The sequence below is a fragment of the Sander lucioperca genome, chromosome 20 (assembly GCF_008315115.2).
Source record: "Sander lucioperca isolate FBNREF2018 chromosome 20, SLUC_FBN_1.2, whole genome shotgun sequence".
NCBI lineage: Eukaryota > Metazoa > Chordata > Actinopteri > Perciformes > Percidae > Sander > Sander lucioperca.
The window spans coordinates 7,801,234-7,817,427 of NC_050192.1; the positions used below are offsets into that span (position 1 = coordinate 7,801,234).

General features: G+C 40.8%; 1 protein-coding gene and 6 non-coding genes across 8 annotated transcripts; 5 read left to right on the forward strand and 2 right to left on the reverse strand.

The window, feature by feature from the left end:
* Positions 1-583: 583 nt before the first annotated feature.
* ttll1 (tubulin tyrosine ligase-like family, member 1) lies at positions 584-15,589 on the forward strand. 2 transcript variants are annotated; one of them, XM_031313598.2, is made up of 11 exons: positions 584-1,070; positions 1,199-1,322; positions 3,709-3,917; positions 4,002-4,182; positions 4,450-4,587; positions 5,109-5,217; positions 5,779-5,922; positions 9,466-9,552; positions 10,342-10,505; positions 13,886-14,016; positions 14,109-15,589. In XM_031313598.2, exons 1-10 carry the CDS (start codon positions 1,037-1,039, stop codon positions 14,013-14,015), a joined length of 1,320 nt encoding a protein of 439 aa, XP_031169458.1. In that variant the 5' UTR covers positions 584-1,036; the 3' UTR covers position 14,016; positions 14,109-15,589. The 2 variants fall into 2 exon arrangements, with proteins under 2 accessions (XP_031169458.1, XP_031169459.1); XM_031313599.2 differs by having other exon boundaries at positions 585-1,074; positions 13,886-15,589.
* trnay-gua lies at positions 2,455-2,541 on the forward strand. The gene is given in 2 exon segments: positions 2,455-2,491; positions 2,506-2,541. It is a non-coding gene; the product is annotated as a tRNA-Tyr (tRNA).
* On the forward strand, positions 7,429-7,515 carry trnay-gua. Its single transcript is given in 2 exon segments — positions 7,429-7,465; positions 7,480-7,515. It is a non-coding gene; the product is annotated as a tRNA-Tyr (tRNA).
* Positions 8,762-8,848, forward strand: trnay-gua. Its single transcript is given in 2 exon segments — positions 8,762-8,798; positions 8,813-8,848. It is a non-coding gene; the product is annotated as a tRNA-Tyr (tRNA).
* trnay-gua lies at positions 11,510-11,596 on the forward strand. Its single transcript is given in 2 exon segments — positions 11,510-11,546; positions 11,561-11,596. It is a non-coding gene; the product is annotated as a tRNA-Tyr (tRNA).
* trnay-gua lies at positions 12,890-12,976 on the reverse strand. The gene is given in 2 exon segments: positions 12,890-12,925; positions 12,940-12,976. It is a non-coding gene; the product is annotated as a tRNA-Tyr (tRNA).
* On the reverse strand, positions 13,460-13,546 carry trnay-gua. The gene is given in 2 exon segments: positions 13,460-13,495; positions 13,510-13,546. It is a non-coding gene; the product is annotated as a tRNA-Tyr (tRNA).
* Positions 15,590-16,194: the final 605 nt, after the last annotated feature.

Consider the following 16,194-nt stretch of genomic DNA (forward strand, 5'->3'; position numbering starts at 1 on the left):
ATAAACATTGCCCTGATGTACACACAGCGTTGTTTAGGCTTTTTTAATCAGAGAAGCTACGTAGGCAGGTGTAATTTTTGTTTTGGTTCCGTTACCTCCAAGCCCCGTTTTGAGTCGCCGGATCCACCCCCCCTCTGCGCTCCGGGACCTCCCACTTTACAAATTAAGCACTGTATAGGCTACAGAAGATATTACTCACCTTTCATAGATAACGCTCTTCTTCTTTTTCTTTTTTTTTTTTAACTATAAGCATTTTGACCATACACGTGTTTTATTGTGAAGATCAAAAACAGAACGTCCTCTTTTTGTAAGCGTTTTGTGTCTTGACGGTCTATAATAGCCTACATCCATGGAACAAGCAGTAATACATTACTTATTTTTGAATTAGATACACAAATATACAGAAAATACAAAAATGAAACAAAATAAAGTAATACAACACATGCCAGGGGTCAGCAAAGAATAAATAGAAAATAAATGAAGTAAAAACCTCATAGATATATCTACGCTGCTCAGCCCTGCTGGTACGCTGTGGTAATGACATCCTGTAATGACATCACTGCGTCCTCCGTTGCTAGGTTATTCTCCCGGAAGGACCAAGCCCATACCGACGTCGTAACATGTTCAAGAGGAATTTCTTGTTCTAGAATTAGCTACCCTTTACATTATAATTAGTTGAATATATATATATATGTTAACATATATTATATTACATTTCAATAACTAAGACTTTTATTGTGAAGAGTAGTTTGACCGTGGTGGGCTTTTCGTCACTGTGTCCAGCTTCACGACGCCGGGATCAATACATGTAGCTTGTTTAGCAATAAAACCGCTAACATGGAAGCACTTATTATTTGATGTTCGCTGGAGCTATCAATGATGCTAACAAACTGTCGCTGTGTCTCGCTATGAGTTTAGCTAGCTAATGACAGTCTGGTGAGATTGCATCACTGACTGGGTGATGTCCGCCCAGCCTCTGCAGCAGTCCTGGGAGGATTCAGCAGCCTGCTAACAGAGCCAGCCCGGCGGCTAGCTGATGCTGATGACTGGCTGTTTCCTGACATTGATTTGTAGGTAGGTGACTGCTTTGGTGCATGGTAGCTGCATGCACGTTTTTTTTTCTCTCTTCCCTTGTGCATTGTATTATCATAAATCCTATCCGTTTCTATCTGTTTACCTGTTTTGTGCTCCACCCTAGTGGGAGGCACCATGGCCGGTAAGGTGAAGTGGGTGACCGATATTGAGAAATCAGTGCTCATCAACAACTTTGAAAAGAGGGAATGGGTTCAAGTTACAGAAAACGACGACTGGAATTTCTACTGGTAGGTTTACATCTTATCCACATTACACCTGACTCTTCAATCCTTGGACACTGTACTCTGCAAGCACCATAGGCAGTAGTGGAAAAAGTACTCATTCTTTGCTTTAGTAAAAGTACGAATACCACAATTTAAAACACAAGCAAAGGTCCTGCATTAAAAATCCTACTTTAAAATCAGTTAAGTGGTTGCCAACTTTGGCTTTGGGGCCCATCCAAATGGTCACAAGAGTCATGAGATAATTTATAAGGTAGGGAAGAAGTAAAAACGAACCTCTGCTATACAAATTTTACTTTTTTGGACCTTTTGTAATCTTTATATATATATATATATATATTTGATGTGGCAATAATAGTATCTTTGGGACTTGTAGAGTCATTTAAATGACACCATCCAAGACGTCTCTATGGTCTATGGTTAAACTCCTATCAATTCACAGACATCTGAAACGTGACAGTGGTTCTCCAACTGGACACTAGGCCTGCACGATAAATCTTTATAAAATCGCGATCTCTAGAGCAGAATAAATATGGCTATCTAATATGAACAATGTATGAACAACATGTACAGATATGTGCAATGTAGTAGCAATGACATTATAATAGTAGTAAGAATAATATAGATATATGCAGTGAATTAGCAGAATATATTATAAGAAAAACAGAATAAATATGGATATTCTATATGAACCATATGACAGATATGTAGGCTACAGTATGTACAGCTATGTGCAGTGTGGTAACATTATAAGAGTAGTAAGAATAAGTGTATGTGCAGGATGAATAGTATAAAGCGCAGTAGAATATGGTTATGTATAGGTGTAATTACAGTATGTACATTTGTAAATAAATAAATAGAACAGTATGGGTGGGATAGGGTAGTGCAAATTGTTCGGGGGGGAGGGGGGGGGCACTTAGTAGGTTAATTGTCACTAGGATGCAGAGCTAGCTCCTCCCCCACTATATTGATAGTTCTACTCATGTAGCTGCAGGGAAATCTTTGCCTCTGACTTGACTACATTTCAAAAGAGTTTGTGTCATGATATCATCTGTGACAGTACAAGCATTGGTGATAAATAGCTGGTAGTCACAGTTAGTAGAAATGGTCCTACTGATGTATCAGTCTGACTTGACTCCCTTCGATAGCTCAGTTGGTAGAGCAGAGGACTGTAGTGGTAATACCAGGCATCCTTAGGTCGCTTGTTCAAATCTGGCTCGAAGGAATGGCTTTTAACTCTGTTATGGAACATGTTGTCCAAAAGCAACATCTACTGTATATTTGAATCACTGTCTACTGTCAAGGTAACAACTTTGTGTTCTATCCTGTTCCTCTGAAAGTCCACCACAACAGTTTTAGGTAGGGAAGAAGTAAAAACAAACATCTTCTATACAAATTTTACTTTTTTGGACCTTTTCTAATCTTTTTTTTTTATATTTGATGTGGCAATAATAGTGTCTTTGGGACTTGTAGAGTCATTTAAATTACACCATCCAAAACGTCTCTATGGTTAAACTCCTATCAACTCACAGACATCTGAAACGTGACAATGGTTCCCCAACTGGACACTAGGCCTGCACGATAAATCTTTATAAAATCGCGATCTCGATTCAGCCCTGTTCGCGATTTTTTTTTCTTCTTTTGTCTCCTTCAATTAATTTATTGAAAGCATTTGACATTGATATTATGTAAAGACATGTTCAAGGAGTTCAGATAGAGCCTGTATCAGGGCCCTTTTTCGTTCAATGTGTTATATGTCACTATTTTTGGTAGCCTACTGTACTTAAATGGCCAGTATGTACTTTATTTTCTTTATTCATTGAAGCCTCTATGTTTACAGGCTTGTGGTGATGCACAATGTGCTATAGGTGCCAAAAAAAAATCTATGTTTGGTACTGCCAATTTGTTTTGTGTTGTCATGTGTGCAATAAACATTACACTTCGTGAGAAAAAAATCGTGGCAGAGAATCGTGATATCAATTCTAAGCTAAAAAATCGTGATTCATATTTTCCCCCGAATCATGCAGGCCTACTGGACACCGCTTTATTTTAAAGTGTCACACAAGCCAAATAGATTGGAAACCACTGGTTTTATTTTTTTTTTTTTAAATGTATTGTATTTGTATTTTATAATTTTTTCATATGTTTATTATAAATATTAATCTAAAAAGTACAATATATGACTCTAGCATAAATTACAAATATTCTGGTAAAGTGCAAGTACCATATCTACTTTTTACTTGATGACTTTCAAATTTCAAATGCCGCAAATAGAGTGCATGTTGATCCTATGAATGTCAATATTTGAGTTATAATTAAATTACCTAGCTTATTTCTGGACCCCAGACCCTTCAGATCACCGTAATACAGGTTCATTTGTACCCACATGTAGGATGAGCGTCCAGACCATCCGAAATGTGTTCAGCGTGGACACCGGCTACCGCCTGTCAGATGAGCAGATGGTTAACCACTTCCCCAACCACTACGAGCTGACCAGGAAGGACCTAATGATCAAGAACATCAAACGCTACCGCAAGGAGCTTGAGAAGGAAAGCAGTCCGCTAGCAGAGAAGGACGAGAACGGGAAATACCTTTATTTAGGTAACCATTAGAGCGTAGAAATGCACACATTCTTTTCCTCACAAAGCTGTATATGTTTAACTATTTGCTCTATATTTCATGCAGATTTTGTTCCTGTGACGTTCATGCTCCCCGCCGATTATAATCTCTTTGTGGAGGAGTACCGCAAGAACCCGTCCAGCACTTGGATCATGAAGCCCTGCGGGAAAGCTCAGGGCAAAGGCATTTTCCTCATCAATAAACTATCCCAGATCAAAAAGTGGTCCAGAGACAGCCGCACCTCCACGTGAGTTACTGAAGACATCGTCATAACACTTCCTGTGAGGAGGGTTACTCTTTACACAGATTTGCATGGTGCCGTATATTCTCTTCCTTCTTTATCTTTTAATAAAAATGAACCAAAGAGCATCAATAGTAAAATATTTTGAATGTATTTGAACATGACGGCCTGTATAATCTATCCTATGAGCATTTGATTCCCAAGTAAACATCCTAAACAGGTAATGCTCGTTTGTGATTTGCTGATGTTTGGCTTCTTGCTTTCTGCTCCCAGGTTTGTAGCAGCATCTAGTGGCAAGGAGGCCTATGTCATCTCCCTGTACATTGACAATCCTCTGCTGATAGGAGGGAAGAAGTTTGACCTGCGTCTCTACGTTCTAGTGACCACATATCGGCCTCTGAAATGCTATATGTAAGCACTGAATTTCTATGCTTTTTTACGTTGAATATTAGCACCATTTAGAGGCAATATATTATTATCTACATGTAACAGAATACAGCTGGTTTGCTATAGCATTTGTCTGTAATCAAATCAACAGTTTTGCCATGACTTATTCATTCAGTAAAGATTTTAGTAATAAATAAATGCCATTGTAGAAAACCTTGTGTAGCCATTATTATTTTTGTCCAATATTCTGTTATTAAACTTGCTTATTGAGTCTAAAAGAGCAACGAATAGTTTAGCTTGATTTATTAGTTGATGGACAGAAAATTATTGGCAAGTATTAATAATTGAGACTTTGATGATTTTCTTTGTAGTATATACAAGTAAACTGAATATATTTTGGTTTTGGACTGTCGGTCGAATAAACAATTCGAAGACATGTTGTAAACGAAATTATTTATTGAGAAAACAGCAGGCAGCTAAATCAAAAATGACACTAATCGTTTGTTGCGGCCCTGATTGAACCCTCTCTGTGGTTTGATCCTTAGGTACAAGCTCGGCTTCTGTAGGTTCTGCACAGTCAAGTACACACCCAGCACCAGTGAACTGGAAAACATGTTTGTTCACCTCACTAATGTGGCCATCCAAAAACATGGGGTAAGTCTGCATCTTGTCTTGTATGGCTAGTAGGTATTACTAATAGAGCATTTTGTTTTAAAGGGGTATTCCGCCAATTCAGTATTGCACTTGCATTGCATCATAAAGTGTCATGAAGCAGCAGTGGCCGCAATATCCAGACTTCCTGACTTCCCAATTATGGGTCAATCTCCTGCACCCTATGTTTCCTTCCCACAAATTAATAGTCATTAGACCCTCCCTAAATGGTAAATACCCTCCATGCCTCAAATTTGTAATATAGGCTTTCTGTCTGTGAACTGTTTTCACAGGGTCAATACTTCTCCTCATGACGAGTTTACTGATGTTCGTGTGTGAAATCTGCGGATTGCCTCTTTAAATTGAAGCAGGTTATATTTTTCAAGTGTTATTGGCCACATTTATAGTTTTACAAATTGATGCTAACTAGATCCAAATACACTGACTGATAGATTTCAGGTAATAATATTCCTCTCAAAGCTGTACATCTTCTTGCAACAGAACTCCATGCGGGAAAAAAAAACAAATTTCAATATCTAGTTAGATTGTGTACCTTTAACACAGGATGACTACAACCACGTCCATGGAGGCAAGTGGACGGTCAGTAACCTCCGTTTGTACCTAGAGAGCACCAGAGGGAAGGAGGTGACCAGCCGACTGTTTGACCAGATCCACTGGATCGTGGTGCAGTCACTGAAGGCCGTGGCTGTAAGAATCTTTTTATTTCCAAAATTGAATATGTGACCAATACACCTACATGCTTACTGACATCACAGAATTACAATAATTTTTAGGACGTTTGACCAAATGATGGCACTTATAATAAACTCAGTGCCTGTAGTGGAAATACTAGACATCTTTAGGAGTGATATTTAACTGTGTGATGTGGAACATGTTGCAATAGCACCTCCCCACTATATTGATAGTTCTACTCATGTAGCTGCAGGGAAATCTTTGCCTCTGACTTGACTACATTTCAAAAGAGTTTTTGTCATGATATGATTTGTGACAGTATGACTGTTGGTGATAAGTAGCTGGTAGTCACAGTTAGTAGAAATGGTCCTACTAATGCATTATGATGATGTTACTCCCTTCGATAGCTCAGTTGGTAGAGCGGAGGACTGTAGTGGTAATACCAGGCATCCTTAGGTCGCTGGTTCAGATCAGGCTTGAAGGCGTGGCTTTTAGCTGTGTTATGGAACATAACACCACTCGAGAACCAATCGTCTTGGGCGGCACTAAGCGCCGTACGGAGCAACAGCGCCTCTGCAAAATAGCCTCAGGTACTTCTTTTGGTGGAACATGTGTACATTCAAAGGTTGTTTTAGTCGTGCAAAACAGAAAACTCAGATTGGACAGATAGTCTAGCTAGCTGTCTAGATTTACCCTGCAGAGATCTGAGAAAAGGTTAACCATTGTCCTCATAAATCGACCGGAGTTTAAAATGCCAACACAAAGAAAGCCCAAGTTGACGGATATCCACCCTAAATGAGTGAAATCCGGCAGAATTTCCGTCGGCAACGGAGCAATTCTGGAAGTGGAACGTCGTGGATATAGACTAGTCGACTGAATAGGTGACATTAATCAGTGTTGTGTGCCCACCTTGAAGCTGTGGTGATTGTGTAGATCTTCTGTGCTGCCCAGTTGAAGATGTGTGTGAAGCATCCACATTTTAGAATGTTTAGCTTCTTTGCAGCCACTTCTTTATTGACTTTTAACTGTGTGTTGTGGAACATAATTAATAATAATATTTTTATACTTTATTGATCCCCGGGGGGGAAATAAAAATGTTTTCTCTCTCTGTTGTTAGAACACACAGGCCTGAAATACACACACATGCTCAGGACCTATACATGCACAAATGGACAGAGCACAAATGTCAGAGTGACGAGGCTGCGATTGCTGGACAGGCGCCCCCAGCAGTTGGGGGTTTGGTGCCTTGCTCAAGAGCACCTTGGCAGTGCCCAGGAGGTGAACTGGCACCTCTCCAGCTACCAGTCCACACTCCGGCCTTTTGGTCCGTACGTACCATGTTGTGCAATAGCACCATTCCCAATATATTAGGATAGTTAGACTGACTGTAGCTGACTTGGCTCCATTTCAAAGGAGTTCATGTTATGATATTATTTGTGAGGCTCCAACCATAGGTGATAAACACCTGGTAATCACAGATAGTAGAGATGGTCCTACTAGTGAATGTATGTCCTTTGACTCCCTTCGATAGCTCAGTTGGTAGAGCGGAGGACTGTAGTGGTAATACCAGGCATCCTTAGGTCGCTGGTTCAAATCCGGCTCGAAGGAGTGGCTTTTAACTGTATTATGGAACATGTTGTCCAAAAGCAACATTTACACTCACCTAAAGAATTATTAGGAACACCTGTTAAATTTCTCGTTAATGCAATTATCTGATCAACCAATCACATGGCAGCTGCTTCAATGCATTTAGGGGTGTGGTCTTGGTCAAGACAATCTCCTGAACTCCGAACTGAATGTCAGAATGGGAAAGAAAGGTGATCTAAGAAATTTTGAGCGTGGCATGGTTGTTGGTGCCAGACGGGCTGGTCTGAGTATTTCACAATCTGCTCAGTTACTGGGATTTTCACACACAACCATTTCTAGGATTTACAAAGAATGGTCTGAAAAAGGAAAAACATCCAGTATGCGGCAGTCCTGTGGGCGAAAATGCCTTGTTGATGCTAGAAGTTAGAGGAGAATGGGCCGAGTGATTCAAGCTGATAGAAGATCAACTTTGACTCAAATAACCACTCGTTACAACCGAGGTATGCGGCAAAGCATTTGTGAAGCCACAACACGCACAACCTTGAGGCGGATGGGCTACACCAGCAGAAGACCCCACCGGGTACCACTCATCTCCACTAAAAATAGGAAAATGAGGCTACAATTTGCATGAGCTCACCAAAATTGGACAGTTGAAGACTGGAAAAATGTTGCCTGGTCTGATGAATCTCGATTTCTGTTGAGACATTTAGATGGTAGAGTCAGAATTTGGCGTAAACAGAATGAGAACAAGGATCCGTCATGCCTTGTTACCACTGGCCAGGCTGGTGGTGGTGGTGGTGTAATGGTGTGGGGGATGCTATCCTATCAATATGGGCCAACATTTGTAAAGAATGCTTCCAGGACCTTGTTGAATCAATGCCACAAAGAATTAAGGCAGTTCTGAAGGCAAAAGGGGGTCAAACACGGTATTAGTATGGTGTTCCGAATAATCCTTTAGGTGAGTGTATATTTGAAGCTCTGTCTACTGTCAAGGCTACAACTTTGTGTTATATCCTGTTCCTCTGAAAGTCCACCACAAGCTGTTTTAGTTTCGCAGATATTAACCTTCAGGTGATTGTCATTGCACCATGCGTCGAATCTCTCTCTTAGTCGTCTGTAAAAATAAAAAATAATTATAAAAATAATATTATAATCTCTCAGTGAAGACAACTTGTTTCTCATAAGAAGGTATTCACTATATACTATATACTTGTCAATATGGTGTTAGTAGAGATGGTCCTACTAGTGAATGTGTGTGCTTTGGCTCCCTTCGATAGCTCAGTTGGTAGAGCGGAGGACTGTAGTGGCAATACCAGGCATCCTTAGGTCGCTGGTTCAAATCCGGCTCGAAGGAATTCCTTTTAACTGTGTTATGAACATGTTGTCCAATAGCAACATCTATATTTGAAGCACTGTCTACTTGTCAAGGCTACAACTTTGTGTTATATCCTGTTTCTCTGAGTCCACCACAAGCTGTTTTAGTTTAGCAGATATTGACCATACTGCAGTCCAAATTCAAAATACTGGACAGAGGCGTCTCCCCCGCCCCCTCCACCCCAGACTCGTAGTTCACGGAGGTTGCCAGGTTGAGAACACAGCATCAATGTTGCTAGACACTAGTCTTACATAGCCAGACATTACTCTGCAGCACAGCGGAGTAGCTAACGTTAGATGCTGGCTATGTTGACAGTCATAAAAGTCCGTGCTCACGCGGAGCTCTGTACCCGACTGACAACCACCCTATCTTGTCTTAAAATTACGGCAACAGTCGCTAAAAACACCACTACCTCGCCGTCCTCCCTCCCCGACTGACAGACACACTTCCTTGGCTTAAAATTACGGAAAAAAACACTGAAAACAGCGCAAACTCATGGTCCTCTCTACCGATTTACAGCCCAATAGATCATAATCTCTGACGATGTAGGTCAATTCCTCTTCCTAATTCATTGTCTGTTTTTTTCTCTCTCCCAGCCTGTGATGAACAATGACAAGCACTGTTTTGAGTGTTATGGGTATGACATCATTATTGATGACAAGCTCAAGCCATGGCTTATTGAGGTAAGTAGTTTACCAGGCGTTTTTACATGCGTAGACACCAACAAGTCACACGAAAGAGCTTTTAATTTACTAAAAATTAACCTCTGCTGTGTAAAACAAATCTGTTTTTCTTGCCTTTGTCAAGCCCAAAGATTAACATGACATGACAAGTGACTCCACGTTCCTTGAGTGTTAATGGGTTAATGTGTGTGTGTGTGTGTGTGTGTGTGTGTGTGTGTGTGTGTATGCTATTTGCTGGCTAGTCTGCTTAAAATATGATGCCTCTGTTATTATTGTGTTTTTTTTTTGCATTCTAAATAATGTGCTTGTCATGTGGCATATTTTACTGCACTCATTTTAACAGTCATAATGACTTACTGGGTTTCCAGGCTGGGTCTATTTCAGACACCAATCTGATGTATTTTGGGTGACATAAAGTTGGTTGTAGGACATAGACGGTCCTCAGTGAGGGACTGAAAAAACATGTGCCACAAACCTAGTCAAGAACACTTTCCTTTGTTCATTATTCTAAACTTAGCTAAACTCCTTTCTCTAATCAAGGAATTAAGTGTGTGTTGATATCAAAGTTGCTGCTTCATCTCCCTCTTGCCACTTCCTCTTTGAATGTATGTTTATGAGCACAGCTGTTATTAATTAATTAATAGCACCATAGCAGAATTTCCTGCCTGATAAGAGCTTCTATATGGGGATAGGAAGAATTTGAAATGAAACAATGTGCTCATGCCTGTTTGGATCCCACCTCATCTTCAAATATAAATGTCACTTTCTTTTGATCTGTGTCATTCTCAGGTCAATGCCTCTCCCTCGCTGACCTCCAGCACAGCCAACGACCGCATCCTGAAGTACAACCTCATCAACGACACCCTCAATATCGTAACGCCCAATGGGGAAATCCCAGACTGCCGCTGGAATCGCAGCCCGCCCCGTGAGGCCCTGGGCAACTATCAAGTCCTGTGAGTGACATTAAAATCTACCTTTTCACATTCAGGCAAACTCAGCAACCTCTAACAGCCAAGTAAGGTCACACAGCTGCTAAATACAGCAGTCAAAAATGAAAGTGTATCTTCTACAGTTACTAAGCTCAATGTGTTGTCTATTTTTAGAGGCTCTCAGGCCCTTCAATATCTCGGTTGGTAGAGCGAAGGACTGTAGAGGTTATGCCAGGCATCCTTAGGTCGCTGGTTCAAATCTGCTGCAAAGGAATGGCTTTTAACCATGTTATGGAACATGTTGAAGGAGCTACTTTTCACTGTGTGTTGTGGAACAAAATCCATTACATCTTACAATCTTTACTATTATCAATATTATTATCAAAGTAGTAGGGCTGTACAGTTTAGTGCCTTGTCAGGTTAGTGACTATGGGTGGGACTGTCAGTGGGGTTCCCGGGCTTGTTGATGAGGCCCACTGCAGTCAATTCTTGTGGCGTAAGGTTTTGGGTCATGGTAGACCGCAGCCTCCTGCCAGAGGCGAGTGTTTCAAAAGCTTTTTGTCCGGGGCTATAGGGATCGGCCCGCATACCAGTGTCTTTTAAAGCGGCAGTAACATCCGTTCAGTATGTTTGCCAGGTACAGGTTGTTGATGGAGTTGGGGGCTTTAGGTTTGTAACTGGTGATCTGTCTACTACAGCCCTCCGCCCTAACAGACCTAACTGACCTATGGAAGGGTGGGTGTTGTGATTTAACAGACCAGTGGATCATACTTACGCAATACACTCAGACGTCGTCTGACAATTTGTGCTCCATCCTAAACACAATAATGAGGGTAGTGTGTGCTTTACCACCTTGTTTACATATTGAGTCTATGTAAATGCAACCAGAGGGAGGGAAGTTACCCGTCTTTCTTTGCTTCAGCTGGCTCTTACTGCCTTCTCTACACTACACCAACACTACAGTTCAAAGTAGGGGCTCAGAGAGATTGGGCAACATATAGTTTGTTGTATGTGTCTAATCTCATTGCCCTTCGATAGCTCAGTTGGTAGAGCGGAGGACTGTAGTGGTTACGTCAGACATCCTTAGGTCGCTGGTTCAAATCCGGCTCGAAGGAATTCCTTTTAATCACATAGTGATATCTCCGTCTTCACCTGCAAAGATTCTAGTGTTTGCAGTATTAGTATGTTTTTGGTGCAGATATTCCTGAAATATTACAGTACTTCATTAAATAACTCTGACAGCCTATGCTAGTTTTCTGTCGCTCTCAAAACAGTTGTTAACCTTAGTGAACTATCTGATATAGAGCTTAAAGCCCCAGTGTGTAACGTTTGTAGTTGTTCATTATCAAAATCTGTATTGCCCATTCACAAACTTCTCAAACAGTCCTTTTTCATGAATATTTACCACCACCATCAATTTCAAGTATTCCTATTAGCTTGGAATTTTTCATTGCATGAACTGGGGTAGATGCTCCATAATGATGCGCCATCTTGAAATACGTTAGCCGGTAAGGGACATACAGGCTATACTGCTGCGCCTTTCGCGTTTTCAACTCACAGCTGCTGCTAATGGGTATCGTTACTTCCCGGCCCCGGCAAGTTTGAAGAAGGAAACATGGAGGACCACACGTATTCAAAATCCAAATTTCAGGAACAGGAGTCTTCTTCTTCACCCAGAAAAAGAAAACGGATATTGAAAAGAGCAAGAGACCGGCGTCATCAGAAAAAAGAGTGAACATTGGAGCTTCTTTGGACACACACAACAAATCCTACCTAGTTAATTATCCTCCGGGCCGCTGCAGTCTCCTTTTCTTTCTCTCTCCTTTCCATCGGATGGCGCGCGTGCCCGCTCGTGGTATGAAGCGCACGTCCACGCCACTCTTCGACATGAACTCATCCATAAACTCCAACAACAACGGCTGATAGACGGCCTTTTGTACACCTTCGCTTTTTGAAGCGTGAAGGCTACCGTAGCTGCAATACTGCTTGGCGAGAGAGAGTTCATTGCGATATATGATCTCAACGCTAGATGGGAGTAATTCTTAAACAATGTAGCTTTAAACAAGTTTTTCTCCACAATAATTAATTGTGCAAATATGTTTAGACAAACTTTTAACTTGTTGTTTTCCAGGTCTGATCCACTTGTTATTCTCCCTGGTCTCTATCATTGTGCTGTTGAGAATTGTTTCCCCACGTATTTTTTTTCCATTATCTTTAGCAGAACCAGCCAGGCAAATATGGATGTTTTACACATGCTGTAGCTGTGTAAGATAATACATACACTTTGCATGTGACTGCTGCAACATGAGATACAGTTTAAAGTGCCATACATGAATAATAAGAGTGTACAGACATGCTAGCAGCTTTGTGAGGCTATATGCTTAGATGATGCTAGCTAAAAGGATCACTCCTTCGAGCCGGATTTGAACCAGCGACCTAAGGATGCCTGGTATTCCCACTACAGTCCTCCGCTCTACCAACTGAGCTATCGAAGGGGATGTGTCAGATGAGCAACAACAGACAGGCTCCACATGTCTGAATTGCGTTTCCATAGACTTGACTGTGTAAACAAGGTGCTAAAGCACACACTACCCTCACTGTTGTGTTTAGAATGGGGCACTTATTGTCAGACAACCTCTTTCACAACTCGTTTGATTTTGTAGGTGGAGTACCGAGTTCAGAATAACGATCATGTGGACTTCCACCTTATTGTCACAAAAAGACATACATACTGTATGCCTGTTGTTCATCCGCTGCAATACAGCTGTAACATGACAAATACTGTCATAACATGAAGTTTTATACTCCCCAAACCTGCTCATTCAGACTGTAGCTTAATGAGCACAGTATCTATATTTAATCACTGACTTTGTTAATTGTTTAATGTACATGTCATATGCAGTAAGAATGGTTATACTCAGGTTCTCAATGGCTGTATGTTTGACTGTGGACTATAGGTTTAAACATATAAAAGTCACTCCTTCGAGCCGGATTTGAACCAGCGACCTAAGGATGCCTGGTATTTCCACTACAGTCCTCCGCTCTACCAACTGAGCTATCGAAGGGGATATAAAGAATGATCAACAGACAGGCTCCACATGTCTGAATTGCGTTTCCATAGACTTGACTGTGTAAACAAGGTGCTAAAGCACACACTACCCTCACTATTGTGATTAGAATGGGGCACTTATTGTCAGACAACCTCTTTCACAACTCGTTTGATTTTGTAGGTGGAGTACCGAGTTCAGAATGACAATCATGTGGATCATGTGCCTGGTATTTCCACTACAGTCCTCCACTCTACCAAGCGAGCTATCGAAGGAATGTTGTCAGGAAGTACCAGAGAGGTGAAGAATTCTGTTTAAACAGTCTATCTGTCTCTGCTTCCCTCTGCGTGTCACCAGGTATGACGAGGAGCAGACGCAGAGCGAGAATGCCGAGCGAGACCTGCGGAGCCGCTCGAGTCAGTCCATGGGGACGAGGGGCACCAAGGGGAGTGCAGGCGTTCGCCCCGCTGCCGCCACCTGGAAGTGAGGTGATGCTGCTGACTCTTAATGGCTTCTTGTACAATATTACAGGGACCAACCGGGGATAAAAAAAGAACCAGACTTTTTTTTTTTATCCCAGCTATTCGCTGGAAGACTGGTCCCTGTCTCCACATGTCACTGACTGAGTTCACAGGGGGCGACGACCCTAGTGATGAAGGGGAGGAAAATCAACATTGCGGTCATATTTGGAGAGTTTAAAGGTCGGCAGTTGTCGCTGTTTGTGTGAAGGCGTAACTACAAATGTAGACATTATGTTGGTGGGGTCGATATCTCAACAGCAACAACAGCAGCTCCCAGCCCAAGCTCCCTATGAAGATAAGGAAAAACCTCCTAAAAAACTTAATGACAGAAAGAAAAAAGTGAATGAAACTCGGAAGAGGAAATTCCAAAAGAAGATTGCTCTCCTTGGATGGCTAGGGGTGGTAAAATGGCAACTACACACGTTGTATGTTATATAGGTAAATGGGATTAAAATCCAACGTGAGCAAGGAGGATTACAACAACCTGATCTATGCATGATTACTGAGTCCTGACACTTTAACTTCACCCATCACACAGGTGCTAAAAAGAAGAAGCTCTGTGAGATGAAGTGCTTTGGAAAAAAATGAAAAGAAAGAGGAACAACAGATCTGACTAATACAAAGGGTATACAGATATAATATAATATACTTATAGGCAGAATTAATGTGTATAGATTCCAAAATAGAATTTAATAATGTTTTTATGTTTAGTATCGGTATACATATGCAGGGGGGTTCCATTAAGATTGATTGTATTCAGTGCTAAACCCTGTTTATTACTTTATATTTGCTTGAATATTAAATAGACATGCATTTTGAGTTGGACTACTGATACAGTAGCTGCTGCACATCCAAAATCTTAAATAATAATATGTGTTGGGAATGTATGCATTCTTAGCTGTCAACTGTTTATTTCCTGCTAGCACTGAAATATTCAAACACCTATGATGAGTACATACAGTATCTACCTTTTTGATACACAGAAGTAGGGCTTTGAGATTTTAGTTTTCTGCAGTATTACGTTGAAACTAAATGTCACCAGATACATGCAGCTTGAGCTTTTGGAGACATTTGGAAAGAATGTATCACTTAAGGAATGATAACGGTGATTTAAAAGAAAATAGGGGGATCAGAATGCTCACCCATCAATCGAGGATAAGGTCAATGATCAAGATTATCATAATAATTACTTTCAAAAAAGGGGGGGTGGGGCGTCGTCTGTGAATGGATGAAAGAAAGGTGGTGAAAGGGTTCCAGAGAAAACATTTCTGCAACCAGATTGTGATTAAATCAAGCTCTTGATGCTAAAACATTTAGCCCTACTCTGATAAAGAAATCCAGTTGGTGCTTTGTGAAATTAAATAGTTGATTTTTGATGTATAATAAAGAACAGGCAGAACATTTTTCATTGATTATGCAATGTAATGATTTTGTTTCCTTGTCACTTCTCTGTGGTAAGGGGCCCTATAGCCTTTGATGAATCTAATCTGTCTGGAGTTTAGATTAATCAGAGGCTAATCCCTCAAAAGCCAAAAAAAAGCCTTATGTTCTTGCTGTTACTTGCACCCCACCCCCACCACCTTGTTGTTTCCTCTTGTGGCCGGTTACTACATGCAGAATAGCATCTTATCGAGGTGTGTAAGCCATAGATGTGTTGGTGTGTGATCTCTGACCAAACCTCCCCTAACCATCTGCAGAGCAGGAAGACATACACATCCTCCTGTGCTAGAGACCAAATTTACTGAGAGATTAATCAAACTCTGAGGTGTGTACAGCAGTCAAATAAGGAACTGGGCCGACATGAGGCTAGGTTCCCGCTGCAGGTTTTTTTTTTTTTTTTTTTTTTTTTGCGTAATCTGTGCAGCTTAAATTGTGTACATGAAACCAAGCTTTTCTGTTTTTAACGTTGCAGTACTGAGATCTCTCTGTATGAGAATTGTATTGTTTCCTTTTAGTATGTGTCTACCTTTCAATAAAATATCTATGTTGGTGCTGCCCTGACAATACATCAAGTTCATTTTAGAGTGGGAAAATATGGTTATGTAAAATGGGTGAGCTGGTCCTGAATTTTACAGAAATGTGTTAATAGTTATAATATTTAGTGTTTATGTCCCAGTTAAGGGAAAGATTTGTTCTCATTTATGG

Coding starts and splice junctions, on each gene's coding strand:
- ttll1 (XM_031313598.2), top strand. CDS start 1,037: ATGCTGATGACTGGCTGTTTCCTGACATTGATTT. Junction 3,918..4,001: donor CGGGAAATACCTTTATTTAG/GTAACCATTAGA, acceptor TATTTCATGCAG/ATTTTGTTCCTGTGACGTTC. Junction 4,183..4,449: donor AGAGACAGCCGCACCTCCAC/GTGAGTTACTGA, acceptor TTCTGCTCCCAG/GTTTGTAGCAGCATCTAGTG.